The sequence below is a fragment of the Ahaetulla prasina genome, chromosome 2, assembly GCF_028640845.1.
Source record: "Ahaetulla prasina isolate Xishuangbanna chromosome 2, ASM2864084v1, whole genome shotgun sequence".
NCBI lineage: Eukaryota > Metazoa > Chordata > Lepidosauria > Squamata > Colubridae > Ahaetulla > Ahaetulla prasina.
The window spans coordinates 143390167-143412576 of record NC_080540.1 but is presented as its reverse complement, the minus strand read 5'-3'; the positions used below and the strand labels follow the sequence as shown (position 1 = coordinate 143412576).

The 22410-nt window shown below is 37.9% G+C and overlaps 1 protein-coding gene across 7 annotated transcripts in view; it reads right to left on the bottom strand.

The window, feature by feature from the left end:
* The window catches only part of LOC131193153 (cholesterol transporter ABCA5-like), a 58690-nt gene that overhangs the window by 19534 nt on the left and 16746 nt on the right, over positions 1 to 22410 (bottom strand). For all 7 annotated transcript variants that reach the window (XM_058173058.1, XM_058173060.1, XM_058173057.1 and 4 more), the window contains 15 exons: positions 20959 to 21106; positions 19011 to 19179; positions 18139 to 18197; positions 17772 to 17882; positions 16898 to 17073; positions 16155 to 16274; positions 13171 to 13309; positions 12978 to 13068; positions 6613 to 6752; positions 4341 to 4460; positions 3757 to 3958; positions 2288 to 2460; positions 1263 to 1393; positions 922 to 1059; positions 504 to 617 (listed from right to left, as the gene is read on the bottom strand). In XM_058173058.1, the coding sequence (XP_058029041.1) occupies positions 504 to 617; positions 922 to 1059; positions 1263 to 1393; positions 2288 to 2460; positions 3757 to 3958; positions 4341 to 4460; positions 6613 to 6752; positions 12978 to 13068; positions 13171 to 13309; positions 16155 to 16274; positions 16898 to 17073; positions 17772 to 17882; positions 18139 to 18197; positions 19011 to 19179; positions 20959 to 21106 (2031 nt within the window). The remainder of the gene's footprint in view (positions 1 to 503; positions 618 to 921; positions 1060 to 1262; positions 1394 to 2287; positions 2461 to 3756; positions 3959 to 4340; positions 4461 to 6612; positions 6753 to 12977; positions 13069 to 13170; positions 13310 to 16154; positions 16275 to 16897; positions 17074 to 17771; positions 17883 to 18138; positions 18198 to 19010; positions 19180 to 20958; positions 21107 to 22410) is intronic.

Genomic DNA, 22410 nt, shown 5'->3' with positions numbered 1-22410 from the left:
CAGCACTTCCCTCCAGCCTTCACCCAAAGCCCCACACCAGGAGGCTGAAGCAGACCCCAACCCAAACAAAAAGAGCCTGAAGGGGGAGACTCTGCAGCAACACAAGCGTTTATTGCATGTATCCAGTCCAGGGCCCATAGTTTGAGGACCCCTGATTTAGTGCAATATAAAAAATGCAAATAATTTTTCTGGGGACCACCAAAATTTTCTCATGGACCACTAGTGGTCCACGGCCCACCAGTTGGTGACCACTGCTTTAGACCATGGAACCAGGCTGCACAAATGGCAGGTGAGTTTGTGCGTAGCTTTACCTGTGTGAGCGGTGGATGCTCTCACAGTCCATTTGCACAAGCGAATGCACTCACTTGCCACTCGCACAAAACCATCCCCCCACCGCCACCGGTCTGCCAAGCCAGAAAGGTTGGGGACCACTGCTTTAGACTAATACATGGATTTTTTTAATTGCTTCACATTTTTAAACAAATGATTGAATGTAAAGTTACCCTATGATTTTCTGCATTCTCCATAGTAAAGTATGAAGGCAATCCAGTCATGGTAACACCTACTGTCAAACATTGAACAATCATCACCATTATGAAACTTCTATCAGTAATTTCCTGAAAGATAAAGATGTTAGTAATAGAAAATAGGTGAAAACTTAAATGTCACATAATTTACTTTCAGATGTTTACCACTAGTTCAATATTTTTTATTCCAGCTTGTCTGGAAATGAAAAATAAGAAGCACTAGAAGACCAGGGGAAATGGCAAATTGGCTGTTTCATCTTGTGACTCACAAATTGTACAACTAGACAATGCAAAAGAAATACAACTTCTCTTAAACATCTGTTTCCACAGAAAGTAGTACTACTTTCTATCATTTCATTTTATTATATCAGCATTTGAGTTTCCATTTACTTACTTGAATGAAAGAGCTAATCCAGACATGGATGTTTTCAGTTACATTTAAATTGTATAGGTACAAATTACTAATGATATTCATCATAAGAGGTAAAGAATGTAGCATGGTTCGGTTAAAAGCAGCTTTAAGAACATAGCTCTGCAAAAAGAATAAAGATTTAACTTATTAGCTACAAATCCAAAGCAGCAACACATATCAGCTTTGCTCCAGTAAAACAAAACTAAATCTAAACTAAATAGCGCTGGATGGAATTACTGGTTTTTAGCAAAACTTATGTTTTAAATAAACTGTTAAAGACCATGTGTTACCAGCTGCTAAATATAAGTTATCTATCTTCTCACCTTGCTTACATGAACTACATTTAATGCTGCATTATGAGGAGAAACTGATACATAATCACTGCCATTGAACATTTCTGTCAGTATATTCTGGCTCTGAAGTGGATTTACAATCATGTCATCAATGTTTATACCTAGAAGATAATGAATAAAGGAAGATAGTGATCATTAACAAGTCTGTGTCATTCTAATAATCTCCCTACATTCAAATGAACGGGTGCATTGCACTTCCCCATTCATGTTACGGAAAAAAACAGTTCTTCATATATATTCTCATTGAATGTATGGAACTGCAGTTACAACAGGGAAGTCTATCACTTCATCAACACAGCTCTTCAAAGCCTTGGATATCAGGAAAAAGAGAAACATTTGGCTGCAAAAATTGCTTGAAATAATAATAGCTTCAATAAATTGAAAAATTCAGGCTGAGACTAAGTATCTCAGCCATGTATAGAAAATATTATTTCAGTTGATTTCCAATGTGTATAATATTATTAAAATATAACAACAACAACAACAATAATAATAATAAACACGTCAGATATCACAGTTGTCGAAAACTGAAACGTACAATTTATTGACATCGCGGTACCAGGAGATGCCAGAGTCAAAGAAAAAGAACTGGAAAAAATCATGAAATATTGTGACCTAGCCATTGAAACTACACGGCTATGGATGAAACATGTAACAGTGATACCCATTGTCATCGAGGCACTTGGTACCATGTCCAAGAATTTTATAAGATACATCAACAAATTGCAGCTTCCTTCAATGACACCAGCAGAACTGCAAAAACCTGCGCTACTTGGAACATCATACATCTTAAGAAGGTACTTGGTTGATACCTAGGACGCTGGCAGCAACCCGTATCAACCATTAGTACTAGTCAATGATATTTGTGATGCCTTTTTGAATGTTCAGTTGACTGAGTTTCATGTTTAATGAATAAAGATGATGATGATGATGATAATATGAAAAGGAGTAGAAGAAAAAAACTGGAAAAAATAGTGGTGCTTTTTATTACTTACTAGTGCAGTTTTGAATAAGAAGGCTGGTTTTGTATTTATGATGAGTCTCATTTGGTTTAAGAAAGTATAAATCTGGAGAGAGTTTGATAGGAGCCATAGCATTTTTCAAGTATTCTTGATACACGTGAAACATAAAAATCTCAACACAAAGAAATACTAGGAACAGTGCTAACCTTTAAGAGAAAAAAAAATAAAGTTGAGTCAAATTACATTAAAGAATTACTGTCCTTTAGAGTAAAAGTAGACTAACATCTAACTGGTGTTGATTTTTTTTTGTATTATAAAAATCGCCCAATCCATCTATCTATATTAAATTTGCTAAGTACAAACATATACTAAACACGTCTGAATGCATTACTGCTGAACAGTAAATAATTCTGATTTTGCACTTTTTCAGAAAAATAAATTTTAAATAATCTTAATTTCATCTGATGTATTTTTAAAAATCATATACAGAAGGAAAATTAAGTATGAACAATGGGAGACAAAATAAATAAATGAAGGGAGCAATGGAGAATTTTTTCAATGGAATAAAAATTCATGGTAGGATAAAGGCAGAGAAAGAACAGTTTACAAGACTGGGAGAGTAAATAAGATACAAATAAAAGTGTAATTATATCATCTTAGAAATGTTGCACTTTTAGTTGCAAAAATAAATTAGTCCTTAATTTAAAAAATAAATAAATTAGGAAGGTCCAATATGCTTACATATATATTCCCTTAAATTCTCTTACTAGTGAGGAAAACCTTCTAAATATGCAATATATGCACAAGATTTTACAAGAGTTTTCTACTCCTACAATTTTAAAAGCTTTCTTATTTTAGAAAATTGCTTGAGATCTACAAAATTAACCATGAATCATAGCACTACAGTTTGGATAGACTAAACATTCAATATGAATACTGTTCTACATGTATAGTCCAAAAATAATCTCTTAATGATTAAAAATGGATTTATATAAATATCAGTTGGAATGGAATGGAATGGAATGGAATGGAATAGAATAGAAAAACTTTATTGTCATTTTGAAATGTACACTAATCGTCATACAATAAAATGAAAGTTCATTACAACATTACTGATATTTCTTATGACTGTTGTGAGAACTGACATCCATTTCTTTTATCTCTAATTAGCCTTCCTTTTTCTCCAGCTTCTGGGTACTTAAAATTCCAAAGTTAAGCAACCTGTGTTGCTCAGCTTATTAGTGTTAAAAATTACTGCCTCAGATTTGCCCATCAACTCAGTTTTTCACTGATGTAAACTCTCAAGAGAGAAATTTACTATATTTAAAATCATAAATTGTATTATTATTTTCAACAAGTTACATTTAATTCTACACAGGACATTTTTATAATTTTGGTAACTAGTATGATCAACCAATTAAGAACAAAGTTTCTTATTTATATTTTTCATATCAATTAAACACTTTCCAAAATGTGGCGGAAACTCAATTGAAGATACTTACACTTCTGATATTGATTTAATGTCACGATTAAAACTATGAAAATGAACCTTTGCAATAACAAGGGCCTGCTTTCTCCAAAGAGACTTATTGCTTATCTCACAAGATTTTCTCCCAGATAGCATTAACAGGCTTTGCTCTAGTTCATCAACAGAATTCCTATTCATTTTGTCTTCAGCTTGCTCCAAGTTAAAAACGCCAAAATCTGGGAAATAAAAGAAAAATGAAAAAGAAAAAAATGTTTATAAATTTATCTTTTCCAAATAGCTGTATAACTCTTGGCATCACATTGTTAGCAACATTTCATAATTAATTAAATTAAATTAAATATATCAGCTCAGCGATATTTTTTTGAGAACATCACCACTATTCATAGGAGAAAAAAATATACACATCCACATACATATACTCTTAAGGCACAATTCTCAGAAATAAATATATTACTCTTTTCTTGGAGTTTTAATCATCTTGTAATGATTAAATGTAATGTTTTGTACAGAAATCTCCAAATTACAAATATTACTAGGATGAAATACGCTTTTAATAATTTCATATGATAAATACCACATGAAGTTATATATTCTTACCCCGTTGGTCAGTTTCTGCTTCAACTTCCAGTTTGAAAAACACATCTTCTAAAGTTGAGGTAGAAAGGCCATAAGAAATAACACCCAAATGGGAATGAGTATCTAGATCAGCAAAGAGTGCTAGAGGGAACAGAAGAAGAAGAAGCATTATTTCCCCCAAAAAAACTTGGAGCATTCTTTAAGAGGAGCCGTAATCATTTTCTTCCATATAAAAATAGCAAAAAAAGGTATTTGAAAAGGCATTCAAATCTTTTGAATCCCTTTTCAGATTATTTATTGATTAGATTTAGAGTTGGGCTAATTCTATAAGACTCCGAAGGTAGTCCTCAACTAAATGGTAGTCTTCAACTAAATGGTTCACTAAACCATTCGTTTAGTGAACTTTCCAAGTTACAACGGCATTGAAAAAAGTGACTTATGACCATTTTTCACACTTATAATTTTGCAACCTCCCCATAGTCACATTATCAAAATTCAGATGTTTGGCAACTGGTTCATATTTATGACAGTTGCAGTATCCCAGAATCCTGTAATCACCTTTAGTGACCTTCTGACAAACAAAATCAATGGGGAAGCCATTTATAACCGTGCTACTAACATAATCACCGGCATGATTCCTTTAACAGCTGTGGCAAGAATGGTCGTAAAATTCACGTAACAACTGTCTTGCTTAGCAATGGAAATTTTGGGAACAATTGGGATCCTAAGTTGAGGACTACTGTACTTAGTGTGAATTCCGAATTAGGAGTTTTGAGGACTACCTGTACTTAATTAAAAAAAGAAAAGAATGCAACAATAGGAAATAGAAATCATGCATCCAGAAAATGCAGTTCTTCAAGGAAATAATACCAGGTAGGGGTACAACACTCTCCTAAATCAAGGGTTGGGGAACAGCTACATTTTCAAAGACTCCTTGAATATCACCAAGGTATTTATCATATGAATCTTGGGGCAGGGGGCAGGGGGGGTTGCTGTCCCAGGGTGGATTGCTGCTACAACTGAAAAGGTGTGTTTCCTAGATCCTGGAAAGTAACGGTTGGGAAACATCCAGCCATGCAGGGAAGGAGCCTTAAGTGCAGTATTAGCCTTGAGTCACTGTGCAGCCATAAGAGGTCCAGAACTGACCTCCCACCCACTTAAGTTATCTACCTGTTGCCAGGCTGAGGCTGGTAATCTGGGTAGGTTCCTTATTATAGACAGAATATAATAAAAGTAGTGGGGGTGAATCTCAGATGTGTAGGTCCTGTTACTTGTGCCCAATAGTAACATTGTTTAATCAAAGGGACCTAGAATGTGGCTATTCTGCCTGGCTTTACAGAAACTATTGGAGGTATATGAAATATGTCATGGAGGATTTTCTAAGTGGCAAATGTTACAATGAACTGTGAAGTGCACGTTATGAAGCAGTGGTATCCATTGCTTCATAATGTACCATGAGCATATGGCTGCATTCCGGGACAGCTGCCAATTCTGAGAGATCCTTAAAAGTGCATTGCATGATTCATTCCAACACTCGACTCTGAGGTGATTAAGGCTTGAGTGATTGTCTAGAATCTCCTAATCTAGGAATGGGCACAGCTGGTGCCTGAAATGAATCTCTTCAAAGCGCTTCCTGTTCACAGCTGCCACCTGCTCTTTGAGCAGGAGCTGCAAGTTGAAGAAAACTACTGACTGTTCATTGGTCCTGAATGGGGAACTACTATCCCAACTATCCCAACTAGGACTAATAATGGAAAATTCCTGGAGTCAGAAGAGCCAGATCGTCTTGCTAGAATTGATTCTGAGTCTGTTCCTCTCCATACAGACTCACACAATCTCCAGACTGAAACAAGACATTGGGAGCATTACTTGAGCAGTCCAGGGTTGAGATAGTGTACATAAACAATGGAGCACAATACGGATAGGAAATAGCCAATTGTTTACTTTAACTGGAACCGTTGGGCTCCAGGTATGCAAAGAAAGAACAAAGAACAATAAACAGAAAGTCCTCAGATTAAGAACAAATTCTGTTCCCAAATCTAATGTTATTTGCCTTCTCCCCCCCTCCCCCAATCCTTAGTAACTCCTCATAGCCAAGAAATGTATGCACCCCACTCATACAACTAATCGACCACAGCTGCCCCCTCACAACTGTACCAGTACTATCCCAGACTGCTCCTGTTTCAAAACACTCAGCAGCGAGTGTGGTGCTTGCTGATATGGCTACTCCCGCCATTTGTTGCCTCAGATTTCAACTTCCAATTTTCAGTGGAGAAAAAGAGAAAAGTTGTACCTGCAAATCTGTCTGTATCTTTATATGGTAAAGCATAGACAAGTTGCTCTTCAGTCTCCTTTAACAGACTGGCTCCAGGGATATGCTGCCTGATCAAGAATGCTGTACCTTCTGTGTTACAATACCTGTCTATCTGCATACTAAAGAAGATCAAACACATAGCAGGGATAAAAACATTGTTGCTACATCATGAATCTCACTATTTTCAAACATAACAAGCATGATTATAACAGAGAATGTATGCTAAGAGCTTCCCTAGTAGTTCAGAGTATATCTATAGTTACGCTATCTAGCTGCTTTAATCTAGCAAGATTCTGTCTACAACTGAACAACAATAAAGAAAAATATTCAGAAGTAACTTCATGTGTTGTTCTTAGTTCTTGGTCCTCACAGATAGGATCTATACTATAACAAATGTATTGAAGTTTCTGGCGGGTGGCCCTTTTTCTCTGGAACGTCATTTTCCTGGAGGTACAGCTGACCAGTATCTTGATGCTTTCCCAAAAGATTAAAAATGTGGTTTTGTCAGCAGTCCTGGGGACTTCAAAATGGAAAGGGAGATGACCAAGTTATTTGATTGGGTTGCTGCTGACATGGGGAGATGGGGTGGGGTTTTTGTGGAGTTTTACCTTCTGGATTTTTAAATGTTGTAAGCCGTCCAGAGTCACTTAAGAGTTTAATAAATAAATAAAAGTGTTGAAGTGCTACAATTAGTGTGCTGAAGGTACAGGGCCAGGATCTGTGAAAAATGTTCTTTTTTTCATTATAGCAAATCTGTTTGAAGGCTTCTAACAATTGATCGTTTTCTACTACTGTTTTTGCTTTAATGTCATTGTAGTGAAAAGTGTGCATTATTTTTTTACTACAAACATTCCATTATAGAACCAGTACAGAAATGTTAAACTTCAAGAAGGCAGATAAGTTCTGATCTATTCATGTTTGATTGCTTGAATATTTTACAAATTTATTCAGATAATTTTACTGTTATATCTCATACAATGCTACTTCATACTTGCAGCTGAGAACATAGCATTATGACATTTAAAATAAAAAGCATTTTAATTTTAATTATTTAAAATGTTTATAGGCTGAGCACTATTCATTGGTCCTCAGGCTGCATTACAATCTGCCTTTTTTATTAGGCTTGCTAATCATTATTGTCCTCCTAAATAACCAATTGTTAAGTAACTCACATTCTTCCTTCGTATCAACCCTCTCTTTTGTGAAATAAATTTATGACGGTTCAGAAACACTTTATAAAGCTTAGGTACATGTAATGGAGTTGATAAAATCTATTTGAAATAGGCAGTGAAGCTAATAATACCTCAAATGATAGCCAATTCCCCATTTTGTCTTAAGAAAGAGAGAGGAGCCAAGACATTTCAGCATTCCTCGAGAAATCACAGCTTTCCGATCTAGAAACAAGAGTACATGGAATCTTCAGTTATTCTTTTTTTAGACAGTAACCATCAAAGGAATATTTCCTGTATTCATGGGCTGCGTATCTCTCAACATGCCTGCAACAATGTCTGCTTCATCCATGAAGTGGGTACTGAATACTGTCACAGAATTGGCTTTTCGGTTTTTCAAGAGGTTCCAAACGGTTTGCCGTGAGCATGGATCCATACCAGTTGTTGGCTCATCTAATAGCAATACCTAAATAAATATATGTAAACACATACACATGTATCATTAAGTCATCATTTTGAATATAGCATAAATAACTTTATTACTACTTTCTATCAAAACATCTAAAATGGACAGTTAATATCAAAAACGTCATCAAAAAAGGACAACAAAGAATGTTCTTTCTGCGCCAACTCAGAAAGCTCAAACTACCCAAGGAGCTGCTGATCCAGTTCTACAGAGGGATTATTGAGTATTTTATTTTATTTATTTTATTTTATTAATCATATGTACAAATTAAGAGTCTGTCATCTGCACCTCTATAACTGTCTGGTTTGGTTCTGCAACCCGACAAGACAGACACAGACTTCAGAGGATAATTAGAACTGTAGAAAAAACAATTCCTACCAACCTGTCTTCCATTGAGGACCTGTATACTGCACGAATCAAAAACAGGACTGTGAAAATATTTACAGATCCCTCACCTGGACATAAACTGTTTCAACTCCTACCCTCAAAACGCTATAGAGCACTGAACACCAGAACTAGACACAAGAACAGTTTTTCCCCAAATGCCATCACTCTGCTAAACAAATAATTCCCTCAATACTGTCAAACTATTGACTAAAACTGCACTACTATTAATCTTCTCATCATTCCCATCACCCATCTCCTTCCACTTATGACTGTAACTTTGTTGCTTGTATCCTAAGTTGTGGAGGGCAACACCAACGACAACAATGCAAATTTAAGGATGTGACTTGTCGGCGGTGCGAAAGGAAGGGCACCTAGCACAGGTCTGTCGAGCACCCCAACCTTCCCGCCAAAATTCAAACTGACCAACCAGAGCGCTGGAACGCTAAGCGGCCCGTGATTGGTCAATTCAAAAAAGGCGCGAAGTTGAATCAGACTGTCGTGAGAGTGGGTCACGCATCAACACGCCTAGAAAAAAAAATCTTTACAAAGGCAAAGATTGAGGGGGTGCCGTGCCGATTGAGGTGGACACCGGCTCAGCGATCACGATCATGTCCTGGGACACTCGTGAAAGCCTTACCCGCCATCGCAAAGCGCAAGCTGAAACCACAGAAATTAAAGGTACAAGACTACCAAGGGAATCGCATCCCTGTTCGAGGGGTAACGTCCGTCCACGTCGAGTATGGACAATACAAGAAAACTCTGCCCATCACCATAGTCGATGGGACCCTGCCAAGCTTGTTGGGACTGGACTGGTTCCGAGCATTGGGCATGGGAGTGACTGGAATCTTCAGAAACGAAGTCAACCTCAAAGACGCACTCATGAAAGAATTTGGGGACGTTTTCAGAGACTGCCTGGGCAAGTACACGGGGACCCCTATTTCTTTTAACTTAGACCCACAAGTTGCCCTATCCGCTTAAAGGCTAGGAGGGTCCCGTCGCCCTAAAGCCCAGGATTGACCGGGAACTGGACAAGCTAGTAAACCAGGGAATTCTAGTGCCAGTTGACCATGCTAAGTGGGAGACCCTATAGTCACCCCAGTCAAACCGGACGGGTCGGTCCGGATTTGCGCTGACTATAAGGCAACGCTTAACAAAGCGTTGCAAAGAGTGCTTACCCGTCCGGTGGTACAGCACTTACTGCACTCAATGGGGCAAGGGCAGGTTTTGCCAAGCTAGACTTGGCCCAAGCCTATCAACAGCTGCCTGTAGATAGCAGCACAGCCAAGCGCAGACAATTGTGACTCACAGAGGGGCTTTTAAGTGTACCCGTTACAGTTTGGGGTTAGTGTGGCTCCAGGGTTATTTCAGAACCTAATGGAGCGGCTATTGCAGGACTACCAGGGTGGTACCATACTTTGACGATGTACTGGTATCCGCTGAGAATCTAGAGGAATTAGGGTAAGGCTGCGAAAAGTTTTGGGCATTTTCCGGTCTGCCGGTCTCACAGTTAAACTGAACAAATGCCAGATCGGGGTTGAATCTGTGGAATTCCTGGGCTACCGGATAGACAGGAAGGATTCACCCCACTGAAAGCAAGGTACGGGCCATCAGGAAGGCCCCGGTTCCAAAGAACAAAACGGAGTTACAGGCATTCTTAGGTCTGGTCAACTTCTACGCGTATTCTTAAGAATAAGGCAACAGTAGCCGAGCCGCTGCATAAATTACTAGCAAAGACGGCTGCATGGTCTTGGGGAAAGGCGGAAGCTAGGGCATTCAAGGGTAAAAATCTCCTATCGAGTGATAGCCTCCTTATCCAATACAATGGCACGCTGCCATTAGTGTTAAGCTGCGATGCATCTCCCTATGGGGTGGGGCTGTGCTCAGCCACAGGTTGCCAAATGGCACAGAAGCCCCTATTGCATATTACTCCCGAACCATGTCATCAGCTGAAAGGAATTATAGCCAGCTTGATAAGGAAGCCTTGGCTATAGTCTCCGGGGTAAAGAAATTCCACGAATATGTATTTGGTCGTGATTTCGAGATCATCACGGACCATAGACCTTGCTAGGACTGTTGGCAGGCGACCGCCCAACGCCCGTGGCGCTTTCGCCCAGACTGACCCGATGGACTATCTTCCTAGCGGCGTATTCTTACAAACTACTACACCGGCCAGGAAGGAATTAGGCATGCAGACGCCTGAGCAGATGCCCGTTACCAGAGACTATCGAAGACCCCACCCGGGACACCAGTTCTGCTAATTGACTCTTTGGACTCTGGCCCAGTCACATCCAAAGAGGTGGCTCGGGCTTCATACAAGGACATTACAATAAGGACTGTAATTGGTTGGGTACAAAGAGGTTGGCCCGCTGCGCCGGGCGAGCGTTTTAAAGAATTTGTAAAAACGTGGGGAACTCTCAGCTCAAGGGGGGTGCCTGCTATGGGGGGATCGAGTGGTGATCCCAGAGAAATTGAGGGAAAAGGTATTGGAGCTCCTTCACGAAGGCCACCCAGGGATCGTGAGAATGAAGGGTCTAGCGAGAAGCTATGTGTGGTGGCCCTTAATGGATATGGAAATTGCTGAAAGGGTAGGGAAATGCCAGGCCTGCCAGGAGTCCAGACCGCTACCCCCAACGGCCCCGATTCGGGAATGGGAGAGACCCCAGGGCCCTTGGTCTAGGATCCATATCGATTTTGCCGGCCCCTTCCACGGCCAAACCTTTCTGGTAGTAGTCGATGCCTACTCCAAATGGCTGGAAATCATTCTCATGAGATCCATGACAGCCGAGGCCGTGATTTCAGTCCTACGGCACCTATTTGTAACCCACGGGTTGCCCGACACTTTAGTCTCCGATAACGGCCCGCAATTCACGGCAACCCAGTTTGAGGGGTACTTGGCAGAGGAGGGCATCCGCATGTCCTCTCGGCGCCTTTCCACCCTGCGACGAACGGCCTTGCAGAACGTTTCGTTCGAGCGCAAAGGAAGCATTGTCCAGAATCAGGCCAGGCGATTGGCAAACAAAATCGATACATTCCTAGCAGTCCAACACAGAACCCCTGTGTAACAACTGGCCGCAGCCCGCAGAACTATTAATGGGTCGGAAGCTTAGGTGCCCACTAGACCGCTTAAACCCAAACTACACACCAGACGGTTACAAAGGGCACACGGTAAAACAAGAGGATGGCAGTAGGCGACCTAGTGTGGGCACACAACTACAGCGAGGCCCGACCTGGTTAGCAGGAAAATCCTAGAGATAACAGGACCAAAATCATATCTAGTAGAGATAGAGGATGGCCGGGTATGGAAGCGCCACATAGACCAAATAAGGAAACGATAACCGTAAATCAGAATCAGACGAAACAGGCCCTGACTATCCAATGTTTGAATCCACAGCTGACTCAAACCCGGGGCAAACGCGGGACTTATCTGAGTTCCAGGAGGTCCAGCGACGCCAACCGGTTCCTCCTGAAAACAGCAGGGACGACTCTGCAAATAATCCAGGGCCGGATGGCCTAGAGGAGGAGCTGAGAGGAACAAACAGTCCCTCCGGTCAGCTCGACTCACTCCCAGAAAATGAATTGCGCAGGTCCGAAAGAGTCAGGAGACGCCCAGTCTACTTGCGTGATTACGTTGAAAAATAAGATGTTAATTCTATGTAAATATTGGTAAAGTGTTCTCTGGGAGGGAAGGAGTGTAATGTATCTTTAAGAATTGTGGAGGGAAAACTGAGCGGGAAAAAGCACGTTGCTGATTGGATGAAGCCTCTGGCTAAACTGTATATAAAGAGAGGGTTTTCCCAGCCCGAGCTGCTGGGTTCACCATATAGTAAAGAGCTGTTGTCACTATCCTGGTCTCCTGCCTCGTTATTGCCCGAATCTAACAGAACCAGTACAGAAATGTTAAACTTCAAGAAGGCAGATAAGTTCTGATCTTTTCATGTTTGATTGCTTGAATATTTTACAAATTTATTCAGATAATTTTACTGTTATATCTCATACAATGCTACTTCATACTTGCAGCTGAGAACATAGCATTATGACATTTAAAATAAAAAGCATTTTAATTTTAATTATTTAAAATGTTTATAGGCTGAGCACTATTCATTGGTCCTCAGGCTGCATTACAATCTGCCTTTTTTATTAGGCTTGCTAATCATTATTGTCCTCCTAAATAACCAATTGTTAAGTAACTCACATTCTTCCTTCGTATCAACCCTCTCTTTTGTGAAATAAAATTATGATGGTTCAGAAACACTTTATAAAGCTTAGGTACATGTAATGGAGTTGATAAATCTATTTGAAATAGGCAGTGAAGCTAATAATACCTCAAATGATAGCCAATTCCCCATTTTGTCTTAAGGAAGAGAGAGGAGCCAAGACATTTCAGCATTCCTCGAGAAATCACAGCTTTCCGATCTAGAAACAAGAGTATATGGAATCTTTAGTTATTCTTTTTTTAGACAGTAACCATCAAAGGAATATTTCCTGTATTCATGGGCTGCGTATCTCTCAACATGCCTGCAACAATGTCTGCTTCATCCATGAAGTGGGTACTGAATACTGTCACAGAATTGGCTTTTCGGTTTTTCAAGAGGTTCCAAACGGTTTGCCGTGAGCATGGATCCATACCAGTTGTTGGCTCATCTAATAGCAATACCTAAATAAATATATGTAAACACACACACATGTATCATTAAGTCATCATTTTGAATATAGCATAAATAACTTTATTACTACTTTCTATCAAAACATCTAAAATGGACAGTTAATATCAAAAACGTCATCAAAAAAGGACAACAAAGAATGTTCTTTCTGCGCCAACTCAGAAAGCTCAAACTACCCAAGGAGCTGCTGATCCAGTTCTACAGAGGAATTATTGAGTCTGTCATCTGCACCTCTATAACTGTCTGGTTTGGTTCTGCAACCCGACAAGACAGACACAGACTTCAGAGGATAATTAGAACTGTAGAAAAAACAATTCCTACCAACCTGTCTTCCATTGAGGACCTGTATACTGCACGAATCAAAAACAGGACTGTGAAAATATTTACAGATCCCTCACCTGGACATAAACTGTTTCAACTCCTACCCTCAAAACGCTATAGAGCACTGAACACCAGAACAACTAGACACAAGAACAGTCTTTCCCCAAATGCCATCACTCTGCTAAACAAATAATTCCCTCAATACTGTCAAACTATTGACTAAATCTGCACTACTATTAATCTTCTCATCATTCCCATCACCCATCTCCTTCCACTTATGACTGTAACTTTGTTGCTTGTATCCTTACAATTTATACTGATGTTGATTGCTTAATTGGCAGCCTATGACTATCATTAAGCGTTGTATCATTAAGTGTTAAATTTGTACCCTATGACTATCATTAAGTGTTGTACCTTGATGAAGGTATCTTTTCTTTTATGTACACTGAGAGCATATGCACCAAGACAAATTCCTTGTGTGTCCAATCACACTTGGCCAATAAAAATTCTATTCTATTCTATTCTAAACATTTGTGATATGATCACAAAATTATATGTGATAAGGATATAACCATTATAAGAAAGCAATGAGCAAAGTAAAAAAGAAGTTGTATAAATTAATGTCACCCAAAGTTGAAACTCCTAATTTGGAATTCACAATAGAAATCATCCTAAATACAGTAGTCCTCAAATTATGACCAGAATTGAGTCCAAAATTTCTGTTGCTAAGAAATATAGTTTTACGACCTTTCTTGCTACAGTTGTTAAATGAATCACTGCAGTTGTTAAGTTAGTAGCATGGCTGTTAAGTGAATCTGGTATCTTCACTGATTTCGTCAGAAGTTTGCAAAAGATAATTACATGATTCTGGGACAATGCAGCTGTCATAAATACATGTCAGTTGCCAAGCATCCAAATTTTGATTGTGTGACCATAGGAATGTTGCAATGGTCGTAAGTTTGAAAAGCAGTCATATGGCACTTTTTTCAGTGATGTTGTATGGTCATTAAGCAAATGGTTATAAGCTCAGGACTGTCTGTATCACTTCTACCATTTAATCTAAAAAAACTTTATACCAGTTATAACAAAATATTTCTATTGTGGGCATATCCACACTTAAGATTTACACTTCTTCTGCAGTTCTGTGGTTGTAGCAGCAAGTCACCTTTTCCAGACTGAGGTACCTTGGCTCTCTGACAGCAACTCTAGCAAATCCCATCTTTTCCCTTACTAATTACAATGTTATTAATTCCACATCTGTTGACATTGTTTAATCCAAGATTTCCTGCAAAGGTATCTGAGAATTTTGGAAGCAGGCTCAAAACAACACAAATCAATTGATGCAAATATTTTCAATTCTATTCCCATTTAGGTTTTTTGGATTCCTTCAAATATTTCAGTATTAGGACAATTCCCAGCCAATACTAGAGGAGCTCATAGTAGCATGAATTCCTCATAGCACTATTATTCTTTTCAGAACCATAAGCAATGCTAATGTGGTTATGAGCCGCACTGCAAAATGAATTTTGTAATTTCTCCACAGAGTTAAAATACTTAAGAAAAAAATGGGACTGGTCTCCTAACCACTGTATTTTTTTAGTTTATTTAATCAATTGATCAATTTCTATATATGTCTGATTAGCATGCCTCTGATGGGTATGGCCAATCTGCCACAGCCAACTCACTACACCAACTTGAGGTTGAGGACCCAGATTGTTGGGGGGGGGCAATAAGTTGACTTTGTAAATATATACAAATAGAATGAGACTATTGCCCTATACATTGTAAGCCGCCCTGAGTCTTCGGAGAAGGGCGGGGTATAAATGTAAACAAAAAAAAAAAAAAAAACTTACCATGGCACAATTCGCTAGGGGACAAGAGATACACTAATATTAAAGAAATTTAATATTGGTGGAACAGAATAATTAAAGAAAGGATGCAAAAGGAGAGACAAAATGAAATGTGAAAGATAAAATTTAAAATGACTTTTCAATTATTTAAATTGAATTGTTGAATTGTCCCATGGTGAGTTGGTTGCAGCCATTCCAGCCTCTCATAAGTATTGTTGAAGTAATGTAATTGAAAAACTACAGTACTGCTGTAATCACATTAGTTATTATGCTAATCTGCCCAGGTAGCACTGACAATCTTTTGATATGTTGCGACTAAAAAACAGGCATCTGTCATCGTTCAGTTATCAGAACTGACCAAAGATTACAAGCTAAACAATCACTGAAAGAACAATCAGTTTTCACCTTATACATTATAATTGCTAGGGCTGCTATGTACTTGATTCGTTGTATCATGTGCATTTCATTTATTTTTACTGTAAGCCTCCCATAATCATATTCTGTATGTGAAATGGGCAATTACATAACTTGATTAAATAAATAAATATGGTCAGTTGAAATTATAATTTTGCAATGGAATTAATTTTACAAATACTTGGCTATTGCATAGATGCAAGATGAAATGAGATGGGGAAAAAAATAAATGTTTTGTCCTTTTGGCATTTACCTTCGGATCTCCAAGAATTGCAAATCCAACTGATAGCTTCCTTTTCTGGCCTCCACTCAAGGTTTTTGCTTGATTATCTTTAAAGAACTGCATATCCAAGTCTAATAAAACGTTCTGAACCTTACAAAATCCAGCAGAAAAGGGTTTTAATTATGTTTATTAGGTATATATTATGTATTATAATAATAAATATTATGCACTATTGTGTTTATTAATTATACAAGCTTGTATACCAACCAATTCAATCTAGATTCTAGGCAGTTTAAAATTAAAAACATTAAGAACGCTCATAATAGTTTCACACCTTCTCACACCCAGCAATCAGCTGAACAGCTCAGTCAAGAGATTCGTTGGAAGATATTTTGAGATGCAAAACATACACACCCAAGCATAGATATAAAAGTTGTTAAAAACCAGAATTTGGTTTGATAAAAGATATTTCCTTACGGTGTCCCTAGTTTACAGTTTCTTTAAAAAAAGAAAATATTATGAAATTAACCATTTCAAACTTAAATTACACACTTAATTCTATATTCTAATTTCCCATTGTCTTAGTATAATTTTTTTAGTAATCCAGGTATATGTATGTTAACTTTTTCAAAAGGTACATATGTAAATGGGCTTCAGCTTGATGAATGCTATGGTAGATTATAATCTCGCTGCAAAAAAATATTCTTGTTAATTTTATTTTATCAAAATTATAACAGTGAGCACAGAATATAAGTGGTATTTAACTGACTCACCTCTTGTATTACATCATTGGGAGGTATGCCTTTAACAGAGGCAATAATTGATAAATTCTCTTCCACAGTTAATACATCAAAAAAAATATCTATCTGTTGGCAAACTCCCATTATCTTTCTTACATCTAGCATTTCGTCTATTTCAGAAACTTGATATCCATATATTGATGCAAAGCCTAATTTATAAAAATAGTGAAGAGAGGAAATAATCAGATGGCTAACAACAGACAGAATACAGTGAAATAAGTAAAGCTATCATAATACATTAAAAATTAATAAAGGGACAGAATTGTCTGCTGTAGTAGATTGCTCATGAAATCCAAATGAAACTTTATGCATTCATATTTGACACATTGTACACAATTTACTGTGTTGGAGAAGACTCCTGCGAGTCCCTTGGACTGCAAGGCGATCAAACCGGTCAGTCCTAGAGGAGATCAACCCTGACTGCTCTTTAGAAGGCCAGATCCTGAAGATGAAACTCAAATACTTTGGCCACTAACGAGAAGGAAGGACTCACTGGAGAAGAGCCTAATGCTGGGAAAGATTGAGGGCAAAAGAAGAAGGGGACGACAGAGAATGAGATGGCTGGATGGAGTCACTGAAGCAGTAGGCGTGAGCTTAAACGGACTCCAGAGAATGGTAGAGGATAGGAAGGCCTGGAGGAACATTGTCCATGGGGTCGCAATGGGTCGGACACAACTTCGTAACTAACAACAACAACAACACAATTTACACAAGCATCAAAGGGGAATGGGACATTATATCTTAAGCATTTTACATACGTACAGAATAACAAAGGGGATTTTAATGGGCAAGGTTTTTAAAAAGTGGGGATTAGAAAGAAAAATGAAAACATTTTAACAATATATACCATCAGATGGTGGACACAATCCACAAAGAATATTCATCAAAGTTGTTTTGCCTGTTCCACTGTGTCCAAGCAATGCTGTGATCTGACCTTCATATACATCAAAGGATAAATCTATTAAAAAAAATAATTAGTAGGGGAATTATGTATATCAGTAAGCATTGCTGCTAGCCCCATCATAAACATTTAGAATGCCACTGAAATAACATTTTATTGACCTTTAAGTGGCATGCTTTAGCATATACTGAACATAATTAAAGTCCTTGAAGAATTAAGGAATCATGATTGCTAAGAGTTACTCGCCTAGATCACTGTTAACAAAGTGCAAGAATTCCAATGTCACAGATTACTGAAAATTAAACACTCTTACTTTTCAAAGCCTCCACAATTTCATCCTTTTTAACAAAAGATTTCTCAATATGGCTGATTCTGAAGAAAAAATCAGACAGATACAATTTTTAAGAACAGATACAATTTTTAAGCAGAGTACATTGTAGTTTTTACATGCATGAAGTTTAGCTGGTTTGGGGCAGAACTAAAGACAACATGGTAAAATGGAGGTTTCTCCCACTGGACAAGGTAATTTACTGATGTTGTGGCACTATTCAAGCAACTATCCAAATTTTACAGTGCCTCCCGGGACTGTCATGTACACAGAAGATTTTCTGCTTGGGAATACCCATGCCATCAATGTGGCCCGGTGTTGGGTTAGAACAATATAAATTTATGTTTTTTATTAAAGTTTTAATATTTTCAAATTTAAATTAATAATTTTCTCTTTTCTAGTTCCTGCATTTCTGACACAAGATGAGATGAGACAAGACATGCAAGGAAGTCTCTTTCTTGATCGGGTCTACCTTGACGGTTGACATACAAATGCTTTTTATGGTGTTGTAGTAAAAGGGTATGGAAACCAATGCCAACCAACATCCAATATGGATTGTTTTCCCTTGGGCTATAAATCACCACAGCTCTATAAAGAACACACACAAAATAACTTCACATGGCAGAGTAAAGAATACTTATATATGAAAATTACCATATAATATTTAAATGGCAGATATTTATTTTCACATTCCTGAACCTTAAAAAGAAAAAGTATATTCAACTAAAGTTGTTCTTTATTTGTGGCTGCATAAACAAATTACCCTGTTATTTTCCTTACATACATAATATATATTAATTGGCATCGTGGATTTAAATTTGATCAATTTAAATTTAATCAAAATTAATCTGTCATACCTGATAGCTTCTTTTCCCCTAAATTCAGAAGGTATAGGTTCAATGACCTGATTAAAATCTAGATTTTCATTACTACAGCTCTCATACAATTCTTCATAGTTTCTTGTTTTTTTTATCCAAAATGAGGGCTTTAAAAAGAAGAAAAAACTTCGTCGCAATCCATATGCTCCTGGAAATAAAATACCCATATATAAAGGGTAAATATTTAATATTTTGGAGTACTGAGGCAGTTCAAAAAGATGGTTTTAAACTATGTGTGCAACAATGAAAAGAGATGCTCCAACTGATCAAGACCACATTTCTCCCACTAGCTTGCACCATTTCATTTTTGGGCACTACTCTCTTTTTTCGCAAATTTACTCCCTTTTTAACTTTGCAAAACTAATAGTTATAAGCAAGATCAAGTAGAAAAATAATCTGAAAATGTTGTTCCTATTTAAGACAAATTAAGAAAGCAAAGTATATACTGTCAAGGCTTGCCAGCAAAAATAGTACCATAGTCTATTTAGTTGTCAACCGATGTGATTTTAATGGTCAGATTTATTTCAGTACTTAGAAAATGCACAAGAAATGATTTAAAATGGTTAACCCTGAATGAGGTATATCTTCATTTGATCCTGAACTAGACAGATGATTTATGACTGGAGTTTCAGATTCATGTGTGCCTGAAGAGTTTTTCTCCATTTGTCAATTAGAAAAGTATGGCACTCAGTCTTTATCTGAGAAAAATGTAGGCAGAGAGCATGTACAACTACTCACATACCTATCTAATTTACAGTATGTAGTGTGATTCTGTATTTCCTTATGCAGTCCATAAACTGTTATCTTGAGATTTACATTTGAATGTTTATCCTGCTGCATAAAAAATTGTTCCCTAATTGGCTGGATTTACACCATTCATAACATGATTTATTTTTGACTGCACGATATGAAGCCATGTATTGAGATTTGAAAACCATGGGTAATGGCATATTAAGTTGTGCAAACTCAGCCAATTTTAGCTTATACAACAATTAAGGTTTAATATACCATGGCTTAGCACAATTTGTAAATTAGAAATAGCAACAGCATTTAGACTTATGTACCGCTTTACAGTGCTTTACAGCCCTCGTCAGCCTATTGCCCTCAACAATCTGGGTCCTCATTTTACCCACCTCGGAAGGATGGAAGGCTCAGTCAACCTTGAGCCTGTTGAGCTTTGAATTGCCAAATTGGAGACAGCTAGCAGTCAGCTGAAGTAGCTTGCAGTATTGCACTCTAACCACTGCACCGCCGTGGCAAATTAGTTCACTGTGTATGTAAATAGTCCTCAACTTGCAACTGATCGCTTAGTGATCATCTGATGTTATGATGGACCACCCCAAAAGATACGTACAACCCACGTATGAAGTTCCCACAGCTGCCCACCTCCCAACAGTCACATGATCACATTTCTGGTGCTTGGCAACCAACCTACATTTACAGATGTTTACAGCAGGGGTGTCGATTTAATTGAGGTTCGCATCAGGGATGTGTTTGAACTCAAGGAGCTGGGGTGGGTGTGGCCAGCTCAACATCACTCATGTTGGGGGCGTCAGTGATAGCCTGAGTGCTCTGCCAGTAAAAATATCTCAGAATGAACAGTGGCATTGGGTTAACAACTGCCACAAACAAAAATGTTGTAGAATCGGGTCAATCATATGATGATCTGCTTTATGACCATCACAACTTAAAACCGCCAATGAATGAGCAGGCTCCATTACGGTTGTAAGTCTATATGTAATGGCTTCTTTCTGACCTTCTGTAACATATATGAATGTTGCAGAATGTTAAACTCCATGGATGCTCTCTCTCACCAAGACTTAAGTTTCAGATTCAAAATTATTTCTTCCCTACTTAAGTACTGTAACTGAACGGTTACTGAATATATCTCACCATTTACATTCTTTTCCGGTTGTAATAAACATACCTGGAATCACCTGATCAAAGTAAATCCCTAGGAGTAGATACAGCATGCTATCAAGAGCCAATAGTGTAAGAGTAATAATTAGTGGATAAGGGCCGTGGGTTAAATGTGAGAAAACAGCTCCGTGTTCATAATCTTCCAGGTGTATAACCTGCAAGCAAATGTGAAAGTGCTGTAGCATTAAAACGTTGAGGAAAAGTTAAGAGTTACATAACTCTAACTATCAGAGAATAATGAGAAGGAAATCTCCCCCAAGCTGAATTCAGAGTGGAACCAGCAGCTACAAGCTTTTTTTATTTTATTTGCATTTATATCCCACCCTTCTCTGAAGATTCAGGGCGGCTTACACTATGTTAGCAATAGTCTTCATTCTATTTGTATAGTTATATACAAAGTCAACTTATTGCCCCCAACAATCTGGGTCCTCATTTTACCTACCTTATAAAGGATGGAAGGCTGAGTCAACCTTGGGTCTGGTGGGACTAGAACCTGCAGTAATTGCAGGCAGCTGCTGTTAATAACAGACTGCATTAGCAGTCTGAGCCACAGAGGCCCCTAATGAAGCTAATGAATGTTCAGAAAATCAGACCTCTACATTTATTAGGTTTTCTCCTCTCTAAGTCTTCATTTCTGGTTTGCAGCTGGCAATAAAACAGAAATGGTGGCCAAGGCAGCAAAAAGGAATACTGGGGAGCAACATGTAATAAAGAGGCTATATATTTTACATCTTTCTTATTTTAAACTAAAGTCTGTACCCACAGACATGCACTACTATTTTGATAACAAACCATGTATGAAATGTGCATTGTGATGTTCTAATGCAAATCCCATCCTTTTGTATGTGCGCCCTGACATTGGATGCAAGAGTAGTTATAAGATTTCCATAAGGATAACACTTGGCCCCTTTCCCTCCCACAGATACCTATGATTGTAGTTTCACATTATTCTTATAATTTATGCTAATTCTCCCTATGCTTCATCCCACTGCAATTGCATTTTGCTATAGAAGTGTGCTGGAAAAAATATTTTCTCCAGAGAAGCCAATATATGGTTTAATATCATGGTTCTGGCACATAAAATGTACTCTAAGCAGAGAGAAAAACAGAGTGGAAAATTTTCCTGCCAAGAGGGAATAGCAGGAAAAAGGGTTTTTGCAGCTTGAATTTATAGCAAAACGAAACTGACTGGAAGTGACATTTATATCAAAAGCGAATATTGAAGCTCATGAAAAACTATGCCTAGATCTAAGGCAATACAAACTTATACAAACCATTGAGCAGTTGATTCACTGTGATAATGCCATTCATACAGTATACAGTATGAAAGCTTATGATATGAGATTAGTTCTTTTTGTTGAAATCAAATGCCAACTCACAAATCTCTTTTTTAATTAAATTTAAATTAAATTAAATTTTTTAATTTTAATTAAGATGGAATTAGTGCATAGCTTTCAAG